Source organism: Ammodytes marinus (assembly GCF_949987685.1).
Source record: "Ammodytes marinus genome assembly, chromosome: 9".
Classification (NCBI taxonomy): Eukaryota; Metazoa; Chordata; class Actinopteri; order Uranoscopiformes; family Ammodytidae; genus Ammodytes; species Ammodytes marinus.
The window spans coordinates 23,459,277-23,485,524 of NC_137213.1; the positions used below are offsets into that span (position 1 = coordinate 23,459,277).

At 42.3% G+C, this 26,248-nt stretch overlaps 1 protein-coding gene across 2 annotated transcripts; it reads right to left on the reverse strand.

The window, feature by feature from the left end:
• Positions 1–1,082: 1,082 nt before the first annotated feature.
• Positions 1,083–23,038, reverse strand: dnm3b (dynamin 3b; the record flags this gene model as incomplete). 2 transcript variants are annotated; one of them, XM_080033604.1, is made up of 20 exons in its annotated part: positions 1,083–1,125; positions 1,950–2,126; positions 2,641–2,867; positions 3,056–3,226; positions 3,526–3,640; positions 4,547–4,656; positions 10,385–10,498; positions 12,385–12,439; positions 12,656–12,726; positions 14,619–14,705; positions 14,935–15,073; positions 15,506–15,573; positions 16,384–16,519; positions 16,697–16,839; positions 17,434–17,594; positions 17,797–17,895; positions 18,587–18,790; positions 20,312–20,461; positions 20,692–20,765; positions 22,878–23,038. In XM_080033604.1, the coding sequence occupies 20 exons, from the start codon at positions 23,036–23,038 to the stop codon at positions 1,083–1,085; spliced, it is 2,505 nt and encodes an 834-aa protein (XP_079889730.1). The 2 variants fall into 2 exon arrangements, with proteins under 2 accessions (XP_079889730.1, XP_079889729.1); XM_080033603.1 differs by having other exon boundaries at positions 12,370–12,439.
• Between the last annotated feature and the right edge of the window lie 3,210 nt (positions 23,039–26,248).

The following is a 26,248-nucleotide window of genomic DNA, read 5'->3' on the forward strand; positions in this document are numbered from 1 at the left end:
AAGAGACAAGTTCCATCTCAGCGGTCAGCGTCTGCATCCAAGCTTGAGGCTGCGAGGGTCACAACTTGACCATTGATACAGCACAGGTGGACACCTATACAGTCTATGGTGGGACACCTATGGCAAGGTTAAATGTATTATTGAGGCTGTTTCCATATAGAGAATCTTGCTATGTGTGTATGGCTGCTGCTGCTACTACAACACAGGAACAACTCACAAAAAAGTCCAAAATTAATTTCACCCCGAGGGGCTGAATGATTCATCTTTAACAGCTCTGACCATGAAAACAAATACAACTGAAACGGCAACAAACGTGCAGACGGACGGCACATGCACACGTGTCCTCACACACTCTTTCGCGCGCGCACATACACACATACACACACACACACACACTCACACACACACACACACACACACACATACACACACACATACATGGAATTACTTGCGCACAAACACCCACATACGCTCACATACTAAGATACAACTTCTGTTCCTAAGAGAACATTAAGCTGAATATTAACACTTAAGGGGGGTATTATACAATAAATTAATACAACACTAAATCAAACTCGGCCTACATATAGGCAAATTATTCCCTCCCTTGTATACTTACAGTACACACAAAACACACACGCACACACTCTGCATACACACACTCCCATGCAATAAGAGCAGCTCATGTGCCATGCTGCATTTTGGAATGAGTAGAGCAGTATGACTGCTGAGCGTATTTTCATGTAGAAGCAGCAAGTGGGGGTAATGGCTGACCTGGTGAGGGGTGTACCTGTGTGTGGGAGGGAGGGGGTTCCAGGGACTGATACCGGGGTAGTGGATCTGCTAAGCAAACCTGGACCACAGGCGAGCAACAAGCACACATACACATACACCACAAGACAAGTACCATACTGTACATAGATATATGGACACCGTCACCTGGCAGGAAATTGAGGGTCAAAGTGGGTGGGCTCAAAGACTTCAGCGTCTGCACTAGGGAGAGACCAGGACAGCAGAGAGAGAAGGGGTGGAGAGGTGAATGACGGAGGGAGATATGGGTGTGAGGAACCCCTTTTAGTTGTTTACGGCGGTGCTTGTCTTGTAGGGGATGGCGGGGGCCGCCGGCTAAGGGTAGAGGATGAATAGTGACGTGTCAGGAGATGGAGAAAGATTGCAAAGACAGAATTGGAAAGGAAAGGACAAGACAACAGAAGACAAGGAAAGAGAAGAGATTAGTCGTCAGTTTCCAACAAGAAAAGAGATGCTATATTTATACGGAGTCAGCGATTCTGGAGAACGCTTCTTAGCAAAATCACTTTTTGTCGAAATCAGTGAATATTACCTCACTCCTAGCGGATGGTGAGGAGATAATCACTGATTTTGACAAAAAGTGATTTTGACAACAACCTTTTTAACAACCGTTCTCAAAAATCACTGACTCCAGCTTTACGCTCCAAATAACACAGATAGAGGAAAATAAATGTCTTTAAAAGGGTACAAATATTGTGTTTAATTCATGGCTAACATATGTTAGAAATGAAGCTGCAGCCTGTAGCCAAGTAGTTTAATAAGCTGAGCATAAAGCCTGAATATGTTGGGAAACAGATAGTCTGGCTCAATATAAAAGAATACCATAGTGTGTAATTTTACACTTCTGTTTTTGTACAGACTAAATAAACGAGGTATACAGTGTAAATTGCTAGGCTTCAGAAGTTCTTTTAATTCCTCTGGATAAAGCAAAGCTAGTTGTTTCAACTTGTTTACAGTCTTTGTGCTAAGCTTACCATCTACTGGCTGTGAAGTAGCTTCATATTTACCATTACAAACAAGACGAAAGTGTTAATCTCTGTCATCTAAATTTGGTATTAAAAAAAATAATTCAGCCCAAATGTCAATGTAGATTTGTATGTGTCTTCCCAATGGATAACTTGTGTGAAGGTTGCATTTACTTGGGGATGCTAGGAGGGGCCCTGTTAGGGCGGCTGGGAGCCTGAGGACTGTCAGCACTGTTATTGAAGGGCCCGAGGGGTCCTGGGCGGTTTGGTGGTGGCGGGGCCCCTCGGGCAGCCGGGCGCTGGCCAGAAGACATCCTCCTGGGGGCAGTGGGGCTAACTGGAGGAGAAGTTCTAGGAAGGAAAGTGTATAGAATTTAATAATGGTTGGTAAAAAGAAGGTGACAGTAGTTTTGGTAATCTAAAATGGTAACAGAAATGCATGTGTGTGTGATTAGTTTAAAGGTGGAGTAGGCAATTGTGAGGAATGCTTGTTGTCAAAAACCTTTTTTTGTCAATATTCCTTGGTATTGACTGATATTGATCAGTCAATATCTCTTGATATGTACCTGCCCGTACTATACGTGTACAAAAAAAAATCCAGTGTCAATACACGGCCCAGTAAACAGGCATGTTGCTAGCAAGGGTGGGCCCCTTTTGTTTATACCTATGTTTTATATGCTATTTATGGTTTATACATACCCCTTGTTTACATACCAGTTTGAGAACTTAGGCTGTGTATTAAGCACACAAATTACGGACAGGTGGCGGGTCATGAGGAGACTGATTCACTGATTTTGACAAAGTGATAATGACAACAAGCGCTCTCCAAAATGGCTGCCTCCACCTTTATTTCCAGTGACTTTACCTGTTACCACCAGCACACCAGGAGTTGTTGACAGGTGGGGGAACGGGGACGGTGATGGTGGAGGTGGAGATGTCACCGATGATGTGCAGGGCCTCCTTCAGGGCCTGGTGGGTCCTCAGCACCTCGTCCCTCCTGGTTGCCTGCTCCTGGGACTCGTCCATCAGGGCATTCTGGTCCCCTGCAGAGTACAGCTGGGCCAGCAAGTCTGCATTGATGAAATCCTTCACCTAGTGACAGGAAGGCGTAGTGCATGACAACACATCAGACAGGTCAACATTCAGCAAAAGATTCACCCCTCCTAATGGTAAATCTGTCAGTTTTATCATCATCATTATAAAAGAATGCCTCTTTTAATGAAATAACGACCAAGTAAAGCTTTCTCCTAAATATATATATATATATATATATTTTTTACATTGATGATCATGAGATGCATGATGGTCTTGGGCATGAGGTCCCGGATGCACTTGTTGACAATAGCCATGTAGGAGTCCACCAGGTTACGGATGGTTTCCACTTTACGCTCCAGCTGAGGGTCCATGGAGAAGGACTCTTGGACCGTGGTGGTGGTCTCACCACTCTCAACCTATAGAGAGGTAGAAAGGAAAAAATACCATGAGACAATGTGAAGGTGTTGCATGGGAGAAGGCAAAACGCTTGCTAAATGGGTTTATTTCCAACATTGCACTGAAGACTATGTTCAAGTTTTGAAAACTTCAAAGGTTAAAAATTAATTAGTAATTAGTAAATAAATGTCGAATGACACTTTCTCTGATTATGAGATCAAATATTAAACATAAAAATGACTAACAGAGCAGGGTGAAAGGAAAGTGTGAGCCAGGGAGTGTGAGACCAAGTGAGTGTAGAATGACTGTGTTTGCTTACCGTAGTGCTCCGATCAGGATAGACCCCCGCACGTAGCAGAGAAGACTTCCAGCTGTCCACATCCTCCTGAGAGTCACAGGCCAACTCCAGGGTGCGATTATCTTTGTACACATTCCTAAACACCACGACATGGAAGGACAGACATGCATTGGTGGGAAGTTGGCAAATCGCATGTTTTGACACCACCATGTGTCAAAAAACCCCACAAAAGACTAAAGTGGGAGAGTGTATTCAAAGTGATCTGCAAAGGATTCCTCTTTTAAAAACATGTGGACAATGCTCCTTGTTGTTTCAAGAACTTTTTCGACAAAAGATCTAAACCCTGACATCTGGAAGTGTTGATGGTATTAAGTTATGTGCCTCCTTCCATGTGGGATATTTTGTTGTTCTAGCCAAGACTTCCTTAAATTGGATGAAGAAAGTGATTTACCATAAAACTTTTTACAGGACGTTCTGCACAACTTAAAGTTTAGACCTGAAACTAAACACTTTACACATCTTTTTTTTTTTTACAACATCATGACCTTCAAGTTTTACGAAAGGTAGTTTTGCAACCCTTGACATGCATTATGTTACAAATTGCGTGATTCTTTAACACACAAAAAAAAGACTAACGGGGTGCCCTTAGCTCAGTTGGTAGGGCGTCCCCCCCATGAGCCTCGTCCAGCAGCGGACCCGGGTTCGATTCCAGCCCGCGGTCGTTCTCTGCATGTCACTCCCCTCTCTGCCCCATTTCAACTCTGTCTCTACACTATCAATAAAGCATAAAAATGCCAAAAAAAAATCTTTAAAAAAAAGACTAACTTCATGAACACTCTTAGATTCCAGTTGGGTGTAGGCTGCGCTCATGCATACATGCATGCATACATACTGTACAAAACACATAATGCAAAACATATTTCAGCCGCTGCTGCACCAGCACACAGGCCTCTCTCTCACTCCTTATAGTCTTGCTGTTTTTTTTCAGTTCCACATAAAAGGATTAAAGTAGGAATTAGTATTTTGAGATCTCACAGCTGACCTTGACTCTGTATTGAAAATGCAGAATATGTGCTTGCTGGACATGAAACTCTTCTCCACATCGCGGACCTTCAGGTTGTCCAGAGGGAGCATGTACTTCTTCTCCTTCTCCTGTGAAGGAAGAAAACAGGAGGTATGGATCATGACCACGTTTAAATGACTAATGCAATTCCGCCCTGTTTGTTAAACTCTCTGAATCTTTGTGCGATGTACATTTGCATTGATTGCGTCCATCAGAGAAAGGTGAAATGGGGTGTTGTAAAGAGGGGTGGTGAGCAGAGAGAAAGGGAGGAGGAATGGGGGAGACATTAGAGTGGGAGGTAAAGGAGGGGGGTTGGTGGGGATCCAGAGCCAGAGAAAGAAAAAAGGGAGCGAGGGGAGCACATGTGGAAGTCATTACAGTCTGGGTCAGGACACAGTCGTTCTTCACGGTGTGTTTTGCCGCGGGAGAGAGAGAGCTGGAAGCTAAGTGCTTCGGGGAGCATGCAGCAGATACGTGTGAGCAGTGAGCACCAAAGGTCCAGAGAGTGTACTCCTCAAACACAATGTTCATCTCCCGAGGTCCAAGCTCCAGCAACGGCTGTGACTGATTCAAAGATTGGCCCTTGACGGATGCTATAGGGGTGAACCAACTCTGCTCTTCATTTTTTAACACTCCATCCCAGCCACCATCTTCCTTAACTCACTCTGTCTTTTTTTTTTCTTTTATCCCTCCCCCCTCTATATTTTTTCAATATTTTTTCTTTCCATTCCAGAGGGGCCCACTTCCTGCCTGATTTTTTTTAAGGAGGGAGCGAGAGAGAGAGATTAAATGACAGCCTGGCGTTAAAACTCAACATCTGGTAGTGCTTAGCGGCACACAGAGACCCAGGGAAGGAGGGAGAGAGGCGGCGGGCGAAAGGAGGGAGGAGAGAGCCGAGAAGAAGCAAGCAACACAAAAGTGGGATTTGCAAAGAGATTTGGAGAAGAAAGCCCCGCATCTGGTCTGGAGGTTCCGGAAAAGTGGTGGTAGATGGTCGCAGGTAAGAATTAAAGAGGATGAGGAGAGAAGATCAAAAAAGAGAAGACAAGCAAAACTCTACAGACTCTTCTGGAGTTTTATTCCCCCAAGGGGTCACCGCAGCCCATATATGGTCATACAGGTCCCCTCCCTCTTCCTCTCTCTTCCTCTCCCTTTCTCACTCACTCACTCCCCCCCTCCGTCTCTCTCTTTCCCTCTTTTTTGTAATATCCCCTCCCTGAACGCACAGCCAGTCTGTCCCAGTCGTCTGAGAGCGAATATGCCACGTCAAGGCTGGATACTCTTCATGGCCGGCGTGACCAGAGCGGACCGCGAGGGGACCCAGAGCCTTCCGACGTCCACCAAACCAAAACAAACACGCCAAGAGACGCGTGCACCCCAGAAAAGACGGCGAACGTGGACAAGGCCGAATCGCAGTTTTCGAAAGGGGTTTTTCTGGATCCTTTGCTGCCAAAATGGAGCGGGGCGAAAATGAGAGCACAGACGACACAGCAGCAGCGAGCATCTGGAATGGCAGCACACAAGGCCTGGCTCTTAACTCCGGCTCCGTCCACCCAGTGTTCAGACTACCTGTTCATTGTCATACTGGTGTACAGTAGTCTGCACATTGGTTAGACTGGGCACGGACCCTCTTCTGTCAGTCTGACTCTCTGTGTCGCTATCTCTGTCTCTCTGATGGCATTTCAGGTCTCCAAGATGTGTGCTTCTGGCATCTGTCACCTTCCTTCTCACCCTTTGCTAATGTTAAATCTTTTTGTCATGTGTATGTGATCTATATTCTGTAATATTGTCCTTAAGTGCATTCTAACGCTCACCACTTCCCTTTTCACTACTTTTTGGAAATAAACGTACATCACCAATTTTCAACACTAACTGCACATATGACGACTTGCTGTTAAAACCGAGGTGTAAAAGAAATAAGAAAAATCTAAGTTTTGAAAAGATTTAAAGCCAGTGCTCATAAAATAGTGAGCTCACATAATTTATAGCATGAATGAGTGAGTGTGCAGGCTGCTAGCCCGGTGCTCTGATGAGGATGTGGTCCACTGGAAGGGGGAGGAGCTGAATGTGGCTGCAAAGCATCTAACGCAGGCCAAGGGACGAGGGGCCAATCAATCAAGTGGAGTTTGAAAATACAGCCAGACACCTCCAGTGAAGTTATTTCACTGGGTGGCCAAAATGGACTTCAGGAAGGCTTAAGGCAGAGGACAGTGTGCTAGACTAGAGTTATGTGGTGTCAAATGACTGCAAAGAAAAAGTGGTAGGGAGAGTGATTTCCAAGAAATACATGAGCATAGGCCCAAATGTACAAAGTAAATGACTTTTAGTCTATTCAGGCAGGCTCCTGTGTTTTTGGTGTGTGCTGGAAGTATGAAAAGTGCAACACTTTAACTGTTGAATGTGGAATATTGTGCATAGTACAGGGTTAAAAGAGTGACTGTGGTTATGAAGTTGAAGGTCAAAAACAGAAAGGGGGGTGGGGGGGTATTGATATTTAATAGAGGGGTTTCTCTCTGCCGACACTCTGGAGGCTGATGTTTGGATTAAAAGCTTGTGATTTTCCTGCCAAGAATGTGAGCAGCTCCAAAGTAACTTGCCAACCACACCGAGAGAGGGAGGAGAGCGCGTGAGTGTGTGTATCTGCATCTGCGCGTGTGCACGTGTGTGTGACTATAGAAAGTTCACAGAGTTTAAAACAGAAATATACAAGGCGAAGCCAGCGCAGGCTATAATTTCCCATATTACCACAGTGGCGGATCAAATGACAATCTGTAGATCCAATGCTGCGCGGCCCATGTGCTGTGTGAGGGGCAGAGTTGGCTTTCATATATTTCTGGGTGTCTGTGAGAGAACATTCGGTGGGGATTGGGGCCGTTTCAAATCTACAGAGAAGAAGCAAATGCCTTAACTCCCAGTGGAAGGAGGTGGGGAGGGAAGAAAGAGAGAAAAGAAGGGAAACTCCAGGACAAAAGGAGAGATGAATGGAAAGAACAAGTGAATGACAGGACCATGGCCACATACGTCATTCAGAAAGATAACTGCTCCATCATGGTGATGATGCACTCCTTCACTAAACCTCAATGCTCACAAGTAGTAAAGTAAAGTTGGCCTACATTAAAAGCGTAGCCACACATTAACATCTATTTTACAACCATAGCTGCAGAGAAGACTTTTCTCAATCGAACAGTCCACAAACTCTACTCTGTGTTTAGAGCTTCACCCTGACAAGAGAATATACAAGTTCCAATAAACCAACAACAATGCAGCAACAATATCAACTGGCTGAAGGAGTTGCAGTGTGTCTGCCTATCTACACTTGCTGTGCAGAATATCTTCCAACCTGTACAGCAGGCACAGACAGGCAGATAGGCATCAGCCTGCCAAATAAGCCAGCAGCATGGAACAAAGTCTGTACTCTCTTCTGAAACCAGCATGTTGAAGACTGATGGTGTATTATCAATGAAAATGGAAATGAAAATACATATAAAATAAAATGTTGCTTTAAAAAAAAAACACATACGAGATCTGAGTCATTAATCCATGATTGATTTTTTGATGGTTTTAAACAACATCAGACTGTCCTACTGTATTTTGTAAAATATGTTATTAAAGTGGCTACGAGTAACTTAGTCGGTTGGCGGCCCCTTTGGACAAAAGCGGTAGTATTTTTACGACGCCAGCTGTCGTAAAGCTGTTTTCTAGCGCGTGCCGGCCGTGCGAGTGTCAAATGATTAGGACGCAATATAGTGCATGTCCGTGTGTTGAAAGTGTGAGGGCACGGACTCTTTTCGGCTCTGTGATAGTGGTTAGTGACACTGCATCAACTAATGCAACTTTAAAAGATATTTAAAAGTTACTCGTAGTGGCTTTAAAAGAGAGTTAAATACATAAAGAGCAATTCCACATTAAATTTTTTTTTGTTTCCCAATTTTGACACTCTTATCATTTCGATCCTCATCCTGATTTAAAGATCAAGGTCTAAAATATGAATAAAAAAAATGGAAAAGAACAAAGGGACAAGACCACAAATCCTCTAAGTCCATAACTACATATCTGTCTCTTTTCCTGCTGAATATTCTGGCTAAAGTTGCTAACGCTGTGCCAGCTGTTTGGTGCAGTGCAGGTAGTGAGACTGAACCAAAACAGTTAAAGCGGCAACGAGTAACATTTAAATATCTTTTAAACAGCCTAATTTTTCCTCTGATAATCATAAATTACCTTTAACAGCAAACGAGACCATCAGTGCAAAGAAAGACGTTTTTATATAGTTTTTATTACTGCATTTGATCTGGTCGTACACCCAGTCCGATTTTCGGTTCACGCGTGCATGCTCTATGGTCACATATCCGTATTGGTCGCAGATTTCAGTGTGGCGCAGGAACGTGAATTGAAAAGCCTATCACTCCAGGTGAGGGAAGGGGAGCGGGAGACCAGATCCCAATTCACCAGATGTGGGACAAAGACTACGTTTGTGCGGGACAATGCGGGACAAAGTGCCGTTTTTTTAGCAAAATAAACTCGTGTCACCACCGGTAATGCCAGAGACACGGCTTTCTAAATTAAAAAAACACTATCTTTAGATCAGCGTGCAGCAGTTAAGTTAGCTACTGTTAAACAAATAGAGCATTAAGGCTGCGGCTTCACATTAAAAGCATTTCACTGGCTTCACATTAGCATTTCACTTGACAAACGTGAGTTGGCTTTTATTTTGAAGTAACAGGAAAGTGAACGTTGAAGCACTGCAGGCAGCACCTTCACAGAGCCACTGAGCCCAGCAGCCCGATACACACACACAGACAAACACACACACAGACAAACGGAGACTGCTGTCTCCTGACAGCTATCGGATAAATGCCAGATTATAAAACACGCATTTAAAAAAGGGGGCTCACTTTCAATAACAATGCGGGACAACGTCTCAATTTGCGGGACGTGTGAAAAGTAATGGAAATGCGATCTGGTCATCCTAGAAGGGGAGCGGGAGCCTTGTTTGAGACAGTTATTTGTCGTCATAATGACTGATAACGGGGCTGAACCATCAAAGAAAAAAAAATAAAATGCAATGAAGAAAAGCTCAAAGGGAGAGTGATAGGCGGGCGGGAGGGCGTTGCCAAGCAACGTATACACAATTTCACGCAGCGAACCTAGACTGCAGTGTTTACTCCTAAATGAATGAGCGGTAGCCTACTAAAACAAAGTTTACTTTGCCTCACCAGCATCATCAGATGACCATTATTCATCTGAAATAGTCATTATTTACAACAACATAAACACATTACCTCATCGTGATCCATAACTAACTGCCGTCTCTCGTTCATTCGCTTTGTGTGGGGACTGGGGACACATACTCGTTCAGCTCCGTGAGAGGTGACAATGGATCAACTCATTGCAATCAGGTCAGGTGTAGTTGATGCTGTGTCACTAACCACTCTCACCGAGCCGAAAAGAGTCCGGTGCCCTCACACTTTCAACACACGGACACGCACTATATTGCTTCCTGATTATTTGAATCTTGAGGCCCTGCACGAGCTAGAAAACAGCTTCACGACAGCTGGCGTCGTAAAAATACTACCGCTTTTGTTCAAAGGTGTCGCCAACGTGCCGACTTACTCGTTGTACCTTTAAGTTGGCGCCTTGAAAAAAAAACAAAATAAAATAATGAGCTGAAAGACACTAAACTGCTTGGTTAGGGGAAGAGAACGGCAGACTCCAGTGATAATTCTCTGAGAGTTTGTTATTACGAGGGAGACCATTTCAGATTTCCCAAAGAGTCATTTGATACATTTTTGATGCATTCTAATACGTTATAAAACGTACCTCATCATCCTTGAACCAGGAGAAGCTCTCAGCAGTCAGCACAAACCAGTACTCCTTGGCACCTCCCTTCATGATGCTGATGTTGTTGATGGTGAGCCAGCCTTTGCGAATGACCTGAGGCGAAGGTAAGGTAGAAAGTCAGGAGAAGGCAATACAATTAATTAAAAACTACACAAAAACAGGAAGATAAGAGGAGCTCTTCAACTGTCATAATTTTGCTCAAAACTAACAGAAAACCAAAAAAAACTAATTGGCCTCTAGAAAGACAAATCGTACAACATATCATGGCTAAAAGTAGCCCGTATGAATCTGTGGGAGGCAGCAGTGCGTGATTTGCGATGAAATATGTGTGAGGGTCAGGTTAGGTTAGGTTAGGTGTGTCTTTTTGCGACTCACATCTGAGTCCAGCATGTGACTGTGTGTCAGTGCAGTTTCATGCAAAGGGGACTGTGTTCAAAACGCCACAAGCACAGGCCCGTGTTAGCTTGTTAAGCAACCATTGTGTTAAAGTGCTTCAAGCTCACAAAAGAGCATGTGTGCACCCTCTGTGGTAAGTGTATTAACCCCACGAGCCCTACGTACACAAGCCCGAGGGCACAGTGCCAAGTGATTATTAGGTTAGATTACTGTCAGTCTTGCGCCGCTTAAGACTCACTAAGGAGGTTACCCCAATCATTATAAAGCCTCTGTGATATAGGAACAAATTAGAGGGCTGTATTTTGCTTGGAGCTATGGCCAAAAGTTTCAAACACTTTTAGACTTAAAGATTATATTTTGACCACAACATTTTTTATTTCTAATTGTCAAGTCGGCAACCCCTTGTAGTCTGCGGACCCGGGTGGGTGGGTGGCGGTGGGTGTTAGAAAGTAAACGGTTAGATAGTAAACTCTTACAATCAGGCCTGATGCGGGAGGAGAGGAGGCCTGCAACAGGAAGGAATGTGGGGGATTCAGAAACTTTGTCGCACTAAAAAATAGGCAACTTTTATAGTGCAACTTGTCTCAAAAAAGAAAATGCCTCTGCCCAAACATTAGCTTGCACAGCCAATTAGCCATTCTCCACCTGTCAAGAGTGGAAACTAGACACTAGCAGGTTCTGATGCAGCATGGCACTGGAGAGAGCACCACACAATGGGCAGAAGTGTTACTGCAGGCACAAATGACATTGCAAACCAAAACCCACAATGAGCCATACTCACCAACAGACACCCTAAGAGGGCAGCTGAGATTCTCACTAAGGGATGGGGGATGAAATGCAAAGTGGCACCTTGATGACAAAGGAGGGGTTCAAACAAAGGGAAATGTCTCAACAACGACACCAGTGATGAGGGTGGCATAAGATAACAGAACTCAATGTGATTCATTCACTGAGATCAAATCAAATACAACCAAAGAAGCAAACAAACCACTGTGCACAACTGGTGCCCCACAAAACATAATACAGCATGCATGACTTAAATATAAAATAATAATCATTACATTTTAAAGCTATAGTGCGTAGATTTGTCATGTAAATTAATGTTGGTTACATGTAAAACATTGCACAACCAGTTGACACAAAGTTGATCAAGCTTATCAGCTCCACAATACTCTCTCTGTATTTGTGTAAATGTTTTAGTTGTTGAAAAACTTGACGGATAGCAGAAGGTATAAAATCCATGCGCGATCACAGAAGGCTGACCTTGTGTAGCTATGTGTGCCGAAAATGTTGTGTAAATTACTCAGAATTACTCATGGGGGCAACAGAACGCACCATAGCTTTAATAAATAAAAATAAATAAACATGTAAAAGGAATATAAAATAAAATGTGTGCAATGCAAAAGATTGACTCAAATGAAAGAGCATCTTGGAGGAGATCTCTTTTATTTCAGCATCTTGGTATTTCTATTCTCTCTGCAGTAGCCGTCCTGCTGCTGTGTGTGCAGGGGGAGATGCAGTCCTCCCTTGACCTCGTGCTTTGCTGCTTTGCGTACGAAAGACAAGACCTGACAAATGCTCACCTGATTCCCTGCTGAACTCTGGCTCTTATTAGTCTGACGGCTGCTCTGCTGCGCACTGCGGGCAGAGAAAACAATAAGACAGAGTTCCAGGAGTGACTTTAAGACAAGGGAGAAAAAAAAGTGAATGAAGAGTAGGAAATGGAAGAAGAGGACGGAAACATGACAGTGGTAAAAGGAGGTTCTCTAAGCATTTTCTTTCCACAAGCCTAATATGTTTTATCACCAATAATTCATCACGGTGAGAGCCAAGCTAATAGATGGAAGTCTTTACTTAGCAAAGCCAATGAAGTCTTCGTGGTTAGTGTTGATGTAAGAGAGCTGGATGTCTATCAACAGCAGAACCTGTAACAACACAGAACATTTAACATGAGCGAGTGTGACTCGTCTAAAAGGACTACAGTAGTTTGAAACTCTGTGAATTTTCTTGGTGAGAGTTAGTTAAGAAGATTGATACCTCTCATGCCTGTAATGCTAATTTAGCTTATTAACATAAAGATTGAGAGCATGGGAAAAGAACTAGCTTGTCTCAGTCCTTCTTTTATACAGTATGTGACGTATGTGTTGAGCAGAACCACACTTTTTTTTTTTATATAATTCTCCTTTTTGTACAGATTAAGCAAATGTGATAGTTATACTTAGTGAGCATGAGAGGGGCAGCATAACTATAGTCTTAGGGCAAAATGGTATAATACTTCAGGGGAAAACATTTTGAAAACTTCCCTACATGTCCTGTGTGACATTTTTAGTTTTTTAACTTTCTTGTAGGTGGTGGGGACTGAAAAGGCATACTATTTAAACACACAGTGATACTGTATAGTGGGTTTGTCTTCTTCTGTATAACATAACTCAATCAAGTGGTATATAGAAGAATCAATCAAGTAAAGTTAACCCATAATTTATGTGGGCCTTTCATGAATATCAAGTCAGTGTTGTTTACTTTACAACTGTATTTTATCTACAAAATCAAATATGCAATTAATAAAACATCCCATTTGGTGCCATAATAATCTGGGAGGATTGAGCCCTGGAAACAGGCCCTGGGAACATTGGGATGAGCCCAATTATGGGTGCTGGCATGAGGATTGTGTTGTCTTTTGACAGGCTAGCTCAGGGGTGTCCAAACTTTTTTCACTGAGGGCCACATACAGAAAAATCTACGAAGGGCCGGGCCACTTTGCAAAAATAACACATTTATCAGGACATGTAGCTGCTCTGATGTTTAGTGTCATAGTGTGTTCGTAAATTGTAATCCTTCTTCACGGCAACACTTTACTTGCACATTAAACAGATACATTCCCCCTCTTGTTAAATGCCATTGATACACCCAGTGTTTTCTGCTTTTGCGTCCAATGTCCAGCTGGGTGAAAGTAGTAGCCAGCCGAGATCCCGCCCTTCCAAGGGGGATCCGGGGGTATGCTCCCCCGGGAGATTTTTTTAAGTTTTTAAAGTGAAATGCATGAATCTGGTGCACTTTGAGAGGGAAATTAAGAGGCTAAAGCTGAAGAATTTTGTATGAAAAAAAATGGAGACACTGTGCCAGATGAATTAGAAGCTATTGGAGAAGGACACATGGATTTTCCATAATAATATTAATTTAAAATAAAATATTATGCAGGGTCCTCTGGGATGGGCTTGGTGCTCTTTTCTTTTAAATTATTTAAAAATTAAAAGGGCCATATTACATTATATTTTTAAAATATGCCACGGGCCAATCAATCAGTTTTGACACCCCTGCACTAGTGGGTTAACTAAGAAATGCAAAAGAAAAAAAAAAAAAAAAAAGTTTTTATTTTTTTTATTTTTTACATTATATCTTTAAAATCGGCCGCGGGCCAATAAAAAGTGGGCCGCGAGCCGCAGTTGGCCCGCGGGCCGTAGTTTGGACACCCCTGGGCTATTTCCCCCTGTTTCCAGTCTTTTTGCTCAGCTAAACTAAGCTAACCAGCCCCTGGTGCTAGCTAGCTTATACCAAGGCTAGTACTGACACAAGAGTGGCATTAATCCTCTTCAAATAAGCCAATTTCACAAAGTCTTTCTTTAAATGAAATATGTTATACAGTATTTATTTGAATACTAAACTATTTGGGTAAGCAAACCTTGTTTACAGATATGGTTATAGATCTCTCCATAAGAAATGTGTAGGCTACTGACTGGTTCTGCATGCATATGTATGATGTCACAGACATTCCCATTTTAACATGTGCATGTCATAACAGAACACTAATGTGTCTTACCTGGTCCTTGGCCCGATTCTCTCTGTCGCGGATATGAGAAGTCACAATTCTCTCAGTTTCCTCCCGCAGCGTGGGGAAGCAATCCAGCTGTAAGCATATCACACAGTTTAACAATCATTCCATCTGAGGAATGTGGAATATTCCCAATAAATAAATACATTTAAAAGAATCTTAAATTCTTCTGTGTTTTAATCATTTTTCAATTAAAGATTCCTTTCTTCATCAATCGGTGATCAACTATCCTCCCCCCTTCCTACTTCCCTTCCTGCCTCCCTATCCTTCAAACTTGCACAACCCCATCAACCCCACAAGTTACCTTGTTGGAGCACTGGCGCACAACGTTAATCAGTTCCTGAATGACCATGTCCACACATTTGACGCAGGGCCCCTTCAACTTTATGACCTGCTTCTTCACAATGGCCTCGAACGCCATGTCTGGGGTGAATAGTCCGGTCCTGAAACCCACCAAGAGATAGAAATAAGTATGACATGCTTTTGTTTTTGGAGGGAATTGAGGCTATAATGTGGTGTTTCCTTAAATGTCAGATTCTCCCTGTGTGGGTGGCAATTTTTTTGGTTTGCGGTGCTTAACTACTGCTGAATCAGTAAAGAAACACACAGAAGCTTGGCTCAAAAAAGCAGCAAGGAAGACAACATGCTCTTTCCCTTCCAAACCATGTCATTTTAGGCCATTGGCTAACCAAATTCAAATCTGTATTCAGTCTGTAAATAAATGTGTTTTCCCTTTGTGTTGCTAACATGCAGGAGGTTGAGTGGCAGCATCTCTGGTTAGTATATGTCAAATATTTGAGGGTGTGCCTCATGTGCCTCAGCTCTTGGGGAAAAAAGAAAACGAAACATAGTTTAGTTGGGAGACAAATTCCTACCTGATACCGTGAATGTTCTTGATGGCGTAACTGATCTCACGTCGCATCTCCTTCTCATCACACTCCATCTGAGGAGGAACAGAGGCAAGGAGTTTAGACAGTGGATACAGAGAATAAGAGTCGTAAAATTGTTAAATGAGAGACAGAAAGCACAACAATGATAGCAAGGATAATTATAAGATAAGAATAGAAAATAAAACCAAATATTGTATGTGTACAATAATATTGTAAAGGTATCACTAGCAGTGATGCTATTAAGGGATAATTCAATAGAAATCTACAAAAAAATAACGTAAGAGACTATTATGTATGAGGAACAGGGAAAATATTGTAAAAAGTCTTATATTCGAAAACTGTAATAAAAATATTTCTGATTTTTTTTTAATTATATTCAGCCTTCAAAACGTAATTATTTTCTAATGAATAAAAAAGATCTACTGGGGGTTTCATTGTTAAAATTCCTCCCTGTGCAGTTTCCATTGTTTCAGGAACTTTCTAGAGATTAGTGTCACAACCTTCAAAAAAGACAGAATAAGGCAGAAGCCTCACTGGAATTTTGGCAACCAGATTCAATGTATTTAAATGTGACTACTTTAAATCCACAATTCTTAATTTGGGGAAATGAACAGACCCTTTTATTAAAGTTTAAAATAAATGAAAAGTGATTTTCATCTCTGGCCGGAGATTTTATGTTGGAAAGTTGAGCTCTTGACCTTAATCATTTATAAATCCTGACTAAAGGTGGGAGATGACTGCACTAACAAAAATGTTTAATTGTTTTCATTTTATTTTTAAACAGATCAAACAGTTGCAGCTGCAGCAGATTTCTCCACTTGTTAATTGAAATACCAGCTTCCTTGTGGTGCGATATAAATCACCTTGACCAGTTCGAATGGGAACCGCTCGTGGAAGATACGGTTGATTTTTGCTCCACCAGACAGCTCCACTGTGTCCACCTGATCCCCTGAACCCTCTATCCTTTTCTCAAAGTCCACAGAGAACTGCTGCACCATCCTGAAAACCACAACAATGTTTAAAATTATATACATTATCAGTAGAGGATCAGCAATGACCTCTAAAATATAAGATGATAAGCAGTGGGTGCCAGAGGTGAGATATATTTGCATGATAGTTTGTTTTTATGAGCTAAACATAATGTAAATGCTCTTGTGAGAAAACAGGGGCACTGACTGCAACAGCTGCTTGGTTTTGCGGGATGGGTCATCGGGTCGGTATCCCCGGTATTCCTCGGCCTCTTTGTCCAGAGCCAACAGCTGGGACTGCAGCTTGCTGCGGAAAGCTGGCAGGGTGTCGCGGATGTGATTGGTCAGTTGCTATGGAGACACAACGTCGGCAAAATGAAACAAATTACTATCACATAGTAATATGTACATTATATTGCTTCGCCATTCAAGACTATAAGTCACTAAGTATATTTACATCTGTTGTTTTTGTTTGTTGTATTTCTCTCTTTTTTTTCGTTCTTTCTAAGGCTGTATAGAGTATAGTATATTGTATTGGTTTTATTTGGATGTATCATATGCAATTTCATTGGCCTTTTTCTAAAGTGTATTCTCCATTGGTGTACCTATTCATTGTTGCGGTGCTGTCTGTATTCTGTTTGCACAACATTTGAAAAAACAACAACTAAAAAAACTAAATAAAAAGACTGTATAAGTCACTGTGATCAAAGACGACGCAACATTCATACAATATCAATGCAGAGAAAGTGTGGAATATCTGCCAGGACAAAATTGTAAATTATTACAAGTGGAACTATAAAGAGCGAGTGAATTACCCATCTACTGACAGCCTTGTACCACCCACTGATGTGTCGTAAATTGAAAGAAAAAAAAACATGGCCGCCCTCTTATTAATTATGCAAAGTGCTCTGTGGCCAAGCAACAAGCTATCAAATCTATGATCACCTCGTTGAGCACTTTCTGCAGGCGCGGGGTGCCCATCTTATCAGCCATGTGCCTGTACGATGCGTGGGAAAAGAAGAACTTCCTCTCGGCCTCCAAAGCTGCCTTGATATCCTTTTTCCCGTCTATGTCCTTCTGACTGCGATTCACCACACCAATATAACCTGGGGGATGAATAGACAAGGACGCAGATCATGAGGAACAATGAATGATGAAGGCAGCAACAGCTATGATCAAGAAGCGACAGAAGATAAAACAGAGGAAGGACTTATTGGATACTGTCATCATGAACACAGGGGGTGAAGGTTACAAAAGAAGAAGCAAGTTCAATAGCCAAAAGGAAACCCAGCAGTCACACATACACACCTCTTCGCAGCGGCAGCAACTTGTTCTCCAGCACTTCTCGGGCATCTGTGCCCTCGTCCATCAAATCCAGTTTGGTTATCACACCGATGGTCCTCATACCTTTCAAAAAGAGTGTGGAAAGATGTGAAGGAAGCGCTTTTTTTAAAGCTTGAAGGCACTATTCTCGATTAATCGTTTGAATGACTCTTCTAAGAAATCTAAAGCAAAATGTCATCTTCTTTGCTCGTATTTAAAGGTGGAGTCCGCAACTCACTATCCGCTACCTAATCCCCCCCACAAGGTTACTTTGTCCCTAGTCCTCCTCTCCCAAGCGACTTCATCGACCTCTCCTCTCCCATGTACTCCTGTCCTGTATGAAGGTCAAATCCTTTAGGCATTAAATTAAGGTGATTCCTTTCTCCTTCCTTCCCCAGTTTCATTAATTCCACACATCTGTGTCAGATTTTATTTTCTGCCTTTCTCCTTACTTCTTCTCATTTCTCTTTTAAAACCCTCCTTTCAGTATAACCTTCATTTCCCCCTTTTTCTCAGCCTCTGGTTCTAATAATAATGTGACACCGGATCGATCCCTGTAGGGAAATTCTGTTTTCGCAATCAGAGAGGACAATGGAACAAGGTCAGACAGTGAACACCATCCCTGTAGCTGGTAGAGATTGGATGTCTATGATGCTCAGGACCATCTAAAAGACCACAAGAGCACCTTTACTTTGCTTTATTTACTTCCATTACTCAATTACTCATCTCAACCTCTCTCAGTACCCTTCCCATGGCCCTCTTGCCCTCGCCTTACCCTGTGGATCCACGTCCTTTGACAGTTTAAGAGCATCGGAGTTGGCCAGGTCACTGTTGGCTGGAGTGACAGCCAGGATCAAGCAGCTCTCTCTGGTGATGAACTGCATGATCATATCCCTGATCTGCTGCTCGATGTCCGCAGGCTGGTCTCCCACCGGCACCTTGGTGATCCCCGGCAGGTCGATGAGAGTCAGGTTCAGCACTGCATAGTCACAGGAACGCAATAGAAGAAAAAAAACGTAATGTAATAATAATTTGAAAAAATATTTGAAAAAAATGTACTGTGAAATTAAAACTTTGGCCATAATTCTCAGCCTGTCCAAAACAACTAGAATTGTAGTCAAGAAAAGAATAGGCCTACATAAACATAATACATGTAAATATCCAAATACCAGTGAAATTTTTACCTTGAATGAGCTGAACAAGATTGGGTTGAACTTGCAATTTGTTTAAATCCATTTACAAAGCTATGATGTAAGGTTTGTAGTAACTTGCTAGTTTCAAATTGGTAGGCTATAAAATAAACCTAGCTAACTGGCAGTCCTTTGCGAGTGTAAATATATTACTTTGCTTTATGCTTGTTTCAGAGGTAGAAGTTTTAGTGCAGTATAACTGGGACATATCTGACTATGCTAACCAAACCCACAACATTTGGTTATGAGCTAACATTGTCATCAAAATGTCTTAAAAATATTAATAATATTCCTAATTTACAACATCACATCAACACATCAACCCTATTCCATATTATCAACCTCTTTTACTCTTCACCATAAGAAGGTTGTATGTTAGCAAGCTAATTTCCTCAGTTTGGTACAGTAGCTAGATCGTGCAACAGTTAGCTTCACTTGGCAGTTAGTTTGTGTAAATATGAAGCAACAACTAATATTTTAACTTAAAAAAAATAGTTTTAATTTAGTGATACACCAATATCTGTTTTGTAATCACCTGGCTAAATTATAGGTATGTTTTTGAAGTTGCTAACAGGTGGTGCAACCGCCCTCAGGGAAAGAAAAGCAGGGGATATTGTAGAAAATCGATAATAAACTAGAGAACTCACTTTTAATTGTGATTACTGTGTGTATGAATCTGCTTTGTGCGTGTTTAATCAACAGGACCAACTCCCTCCCACAACCTCAATCCTGAACTCCATATTAACTAAATGAAGATGAGATGTCCCTGCTAAAGCTTTTTAGGCCTTGTTATTACTTGCCAAATAACCATCAGAACATTATTGAATGTTTTCTGTACATGCTATTAGATTCAGGACAGAAGAAATGAGAAATCATTATACAAATATTATTAATTCACATTAGGCCTACATGTTGGAGGCTATTCTGTGTGGAGCAGAGGACTACAGGTGGTAGAAAGCAGGTTTAATTAGACCATCATTTGAAGTGGTTGCAAAGGATAACATTCACCTTGTCATGTCAGTATAGCTTCAGAGTTGAGTATTTAAACATACTGTACTCTGCATTAATAATAAGCTTTTAAACTGCCTGTTAGCCAACTCTTTAACAACATAGATATATCTTAATATATAATTATTTGGCTAGCAAAATCAAATTCTTTGTCCCTAATGACCCACTTTTGTGCCGGTTAATCAAAAAAGAGTGAAAGTATGATGACTCACAGGTTGTCACAGTCTACTTTGATTCAAATGTGTTAATAAATGCAGTTACTTGACAGTTAAACTAAGGAAAGCTGGGTTATAGCTTCGCACCATGAGGGGAGTAAACCCGCAGGTTGATGGGGACAGGAGATATGCCTCTGTTGGCCCCTGTGACACGGTCCGTCTCTGCCTCGATCTCTGCGCGAACCTCATCAAAGTCTGTGAACTTCTTCCCTTTGCAATGAAGGAATTCAGCCCATTCTGAAAGGATAAAAATTAAGAATTTATAACTGAGATTGGTGGTGCTGCATTTGCAAGAGAGGAAAATAATGCCAGTTGTGTGAAGAAAGGGAAAAAGGCCAAAGGAGAAAAATTAATACCCTTTAAAAAGCAGAGAGGGGGAGGCTGCATGTGTGTGTGCGTTTGTTTGTTTGTATGTATGTGTGTAAGCATGCTAGCATGTGTGGGTGGGCAAATGTGCGAGCACCCACCTGCAGTGGCACTGATAAGCTGCAGAACCAGGGGCCTACGTGTGACAATGCCAGATCCACGGGGCAGAAAGTCCCTGGGGAAGAAAAAACTCATTATATCAAACCACAGCCAATGTAAACATGTATCAATGAGAGAAGACATGGCTATAGTTGGCATTATGATATCTTCATTTTGAGACTTTATTTTCTCAAAACAACGACCTCACCATTTGGCTTTCCAACTCATTGTGTGTGTGTGTGTGTGTGTGTGTGTGTGTGTGTGTGTGTGTGTGTGTGTGTGTGTGTGTGTGTGTGTGTGTGTGTGTACGTACACGTGCGTGTGCATGTGTGGTTACCGCTACTGTGTGTGAGCATGCAACAAATCTGACAGCCATTACGCCTACCTCCTATGCTAAAGGTCTATTCTAAGAAACCTTATTAGCACACATCAACCCTAGGAACTCCCTCAAGTGGGACAAGTTTGAGAAAAAAAGAGGAGCCCACTACTTCCATTCAGCGCTGTGCACAGCCAGATCTGGACAGATGGATCATTACTCAACACCACGACTCCCCATAAGGGCTGGACCAGAACAAAATCAATGCATCCATCTGGAAACTGCACACTTGTATGACAGAACTGGGAAAGTAATTAACAATTTGGTTCTATTGAAGACAATCGAGCAAATGGCATGAGACTATGTTTTGTGAAATGGTGAATTGATACTCTAATGATTAAGCGTTGCACTTTCACATATTTGGAGGACTTGTGAGGGACACACTGCAAAAATAAAAGCCAGAATTAAAGCAGCAGAGGCCAAGACATTGACTTTTAGCCCCAAGGGTCAAGTGCTAAAAAAACTACATATTCCATAATGCAGTTTGATAGCCTCTTTCATTAGAAATGTCCTGCTCTCATCTTTCAAACTCAATTCCCCTTTGTTTATAGATTGCTTCCTGTCAAATAGTTGGAGTCTAAAGCCTAAATAAGATAACCCTGATGAAGAAATCATCATGAATTACCCTGATGACATCATCAGGGCTATTTACTCAGATGTTAGAAAGCTCCCTCTAGAACCACAGAAGACCCCTTAAACCTGGTTTCACACTGAATGATGCTCTCCACGAAGAGTATACTGATAGAATGTGAAAATGAGAAGAAGATTCATTCTACAATAAATTAAATAATTTAGATGATTATTTTCTCAACAAACCCTAATAACTGGACCTTCTTTTTATTATTAGAACATTTACAGGAACTAAAACTAAGGCCTCCAGATCTTCTAAATACAGTGCTATAAAACAAAGTACTATCACATTATTGAGCAGAAAATAAGGACCTTAGAAGAAGCACATTCTATAGTAGCAGTTTGGCAGTCGACAAATATGGTTGTACTTCTGTTTCTGATTATTTTTAAACAATTAAATTAAAACTTATGCAAGTGATAGTACCAGCTGAATCCCATTGCTGGCTTGTAATGGCATGATCCTTATCTTGAACAAAATATAAATTCTACAGCTGCTAGCCTGCTCATAATTTATTTGTTGTGAGTGACCAAAATCCAGGGCGAGATGATGAATATTCATTTGTGTTTTCAGGAGTGCAGGGCTGACACTGCTGCATGCACCTACAGTAGGACGATGATTTAAAATGCTTGCATGCAACGATGAGTCCCTCTAATTTGCATTTTTATACAACACAGAACATGACGCTGTCATTTTTACAGGGGCTTCGACCTATTAATGCCCGGGGAAGGAGGCTTGGAAACTGAAAAGGCAGGTGGATATTTCTAGGACTGAGAAAGAGTCTGTCTTGTTTTATCAGTATTTGATCTTGTTTCTGTTTTGTTTAGTGTATTTTGTTGTTTTTAAAAAAGCCTCCTGTGGACAGGTGTTGTAAACTAGCATTTATGCTAACACACTGTAAACAATGCATCTGGTTCGTCCAATGACATTGTCATGTCCATGTCCAAATAAAATCCAAATAAAAAAACTAAAAAAATAGTTGCTACAATGTTGGGTGGTTGAGAAAATATATATATATATGCTACTCCTGCTCATAAGGTGAAGGTCTGTGCTCATCACAAGGTAAAACAGTGGTGACCTAGAGCTGGAGAGATTCTTTGAACTCTGCACAGAAGGGCTGGCCACATAGGCCTCTTATGTCATCCTCAAGAAGGGATTATCCTATTTGTGGTGGTGTTTTTTACCTGCCTACAAAGTTCTCCAGCACAGAGCTCTTTCCTGCACTCTGGCCACCGACCACAGCGATCTGCGGCAGGTCCAGGTTACAGGCCTGGCCGATGGAGCTGAAGGCATCCTGCAGCTTGTTGACCATCGGGATCAGGTCCTCCATGCCACGGTTTCCCATGGTGCCTTTGGATGGAGGGACTCTGGATCAGCAAATGGAGAGAGAGAGAGAGAGAGAGAGAGAGAGAGAGAGAGAGAAAGAAGGAGGGGGATGTGGTTGCTGCTATATTAGTCCAGGATACCACGGTGCTTGTTGATGTAGTGAAGTCATCTAGCCGCGCATTGCCCCAAGCAAGTGAGGGTCGGACTGACTGTAAAGGCAGAGAGAGAAGGAGAGAGAGAGAGACCAAGAGAGGGAGAGAGAAAGGTGCAGAACAGAGGGATATGAACGGACAGGGACAGACAATTGCGCAGTTGCTTGCTTACCACAACCACTATAACACCCCCAACCCCCATCTCCTTTAGTCACACACGCAAAAGCGCGCGCGCACGCGCGCACACACACACACACACACACACACACACACACACACACACACACACACACACACACACACACACACACACACACACACACACACACACACACATATATATAGCATGCCGCACGAAGCCTGTAGCTTTCAAGGGCATTTGGTGAGTGGACATCCGTAGGCTTCCATATAGTCACACGTAACAAACCCGTGTGTCCTAGGCTCCACAAATCCCACACGAATACCGCTAAATACATGAAAAACAAAAGCATCGCCAGCTACGTGCAGCTAGGCGTCGATACAAAAATAGATTATAATAGTGTCCGGGGGGGGAAACACGTCATATTGATAAATAATCACACATTTGTAGCGCTGTGTTTGCTGTGAGCATACCCCGCCTCAGAATTCCCTCGGTGTATTCAGCGTCCGATGGTGCCGGTCGCTGTCCAGTGCTGAAACGACGCGGCAGCTCACAAGGCAAAGACAAGTGACAAGAACCTTGGACGATTATAACAGCACCACCTGCTATGGTGGTGCATCCACTTTATCTCAAATGCCTTTTGCATCAACCCTGTTCCTGTGTGCGTTCCGTTCCTCCGGTCGGCTCAATGTCAGAGCAGTCTCATTGCGAACACAAATTCGCCTTTGACAGATTAAATCATTTTTTTCTTTCGCCCTCTCCTCCGTTGCGCGGTGTAATTGCGACGCTGCGCCTCGCTCCCGACAGCATATCGACGCGGCGGAGGACCAATGAAAAGCGCGGGATTTGGGAGGAGGCAGAGAAACGCGCAGCCCCATTGGCTGCACAGGTACAGGTTAGGCCTACCTGAACCCGCCCCCTGTTTACATCCGTGCCATTTCTGCCGTCGTGAGTCATGCGGCACGGCTGCGCGCATCGCTGCAACAGAGGAGGAGGTGGATGAGCCCGGTCAGATCCCTGCAGTATAGGAGCAGAAACCAGCTGTCGTAAATTTCACACACTGCCATTTCATTCATGGCAGTTTTACATAAGGCCGTTTTATGTCGCTGTCCATAGTGCATGTATACACAATTTAAAAAAAAACAAAAAAAAAAAACATTGCAATGAGCTGCACGACATAATGGCTTTGACATCATCGGCCCATGTTTGAAAACATCGCTTGAACTGGACAGAAACGTGTGATGCTCGGTCCCAGATTGTCACTGCAGACCCAGGCTGGTGGAGGCGGTCATGCGGAAAGGACGCTGCCATTCTGCCTTAATCTCTCTCCTCTGTGGCAGATAACAAGTGTCTTTCAGCTGGAAGTGATTGTGAACATCGCCAATCATGAGACGATAGGACTATATGAGGAGAGAGCTAGTTTGGTTTTAAAGCTAATCTGTAAAGATGTTGAAAATGTATCAGATAGCCTATATGAAGCATCGAGGGCAAAACAAGCAGAGCCCCTTCATTTGCGCGACCACCTTCATTTGTCTCAGCCTGTGACAGTAAAATCGTATTGATTTATTCAAATTTGCCCAATTCATCATCATCAGGCCTGTAAAGATGTAGTCCACACATAATACTGTGTTGCTCATGTAGGGAACTGGTATACCACTAGATGGCACTAACAGCCTAACCACTGCTTCTCTGCGGTTTGAGACCAGCTGATACCTGCCATTATTTAAAGAAAACATGACATGTCTCTGGCGAGTGTATGTAGGCCTATGCTTCTTTGTTTGGTAATAAATGATTAAATAAGAAAAAATTATAACTTTACAATACACATCATTATGAAGTAAGAACCATGGAGGGGGGGGTGTAGGCCTATGGGGTCTGTATTGTAAGTGTCTGATGGTCTTAGAAATTGAAGTAAGGGTCTGTTATTATGATGTTGTGAAGAATTATGGCACATACATCGGTCTAACGGGGCCACTGTGGTTCTTCTCAGGCTCGATCCCTGTGACCTTACCTGACAGAGAAAGGATGTGTGAGCAGCGGTATCCAGTAACGTCAACATCAATCCGACACCTCTTTCTCTCTCTATCTGAACCAAACCTTTCATCTTCTGCCAAAGATCCTGTTTCCTGAGGTATCTGGGGTGACAGGAGACTGGTCTCCAGGTCAGTATTTAAGACTTCAAAATGGGCCTGTTTTTAGACCAGGACCATGGCAGTCATTTCAACACTGACCTGTCCAACTACAGCAGTGAAGTTGGATGATCTATGGGCCTAAAAGCTGGACAGAGTAGGCCTACCAGGGCATTGTAGGAATAATACACATTTATTGGGTCAGAACTGAGGTGTTCTCAAGGGGGGTGAATATTGTGAGACTGCAACCGCCACATACATTTCTAACGGGAAGTATCTGTTTTTCGAACAGTCAGTTACAATTGGTGGACTTTTTATTTATTTTATTTTCAGAAGATAACTATTGTAACAGTTTAGCTGACAGAAGTATAGATAACATAGAATGGTAGAATGGCCTGACATCCTATGTTATACAATATGCACAATCATATGAATGTAGAAGACAATGCAGTGCATGTAATATGGTATAGCATTGTTATTATTATCTATACTGTATAGTATAGTTGTAGAAGTGACTTAAACATTTCTTTAATGATTTTTAACCTTGTGTTACTTCAGAGTAAAAGTCCTTTCCATGAGGTGTTTCTATTATTTTGTCTACCTTTGCCCATGTAGGACACAGCTTAGTGGATCCTACAGTTGTGCAGATGTATACTGTGTGTTTTATCCTTTTATAATACTATCTATGGTTTTATCAGGAGGTTGGATAAAGGATGAAAATGATTAAACACAAGTATGCGAGCAGTAGTCCAGTCAAGTACAGGGTATATTCTTGTGTGTGTTATTCATATGTGTTTTTGTTTGACATT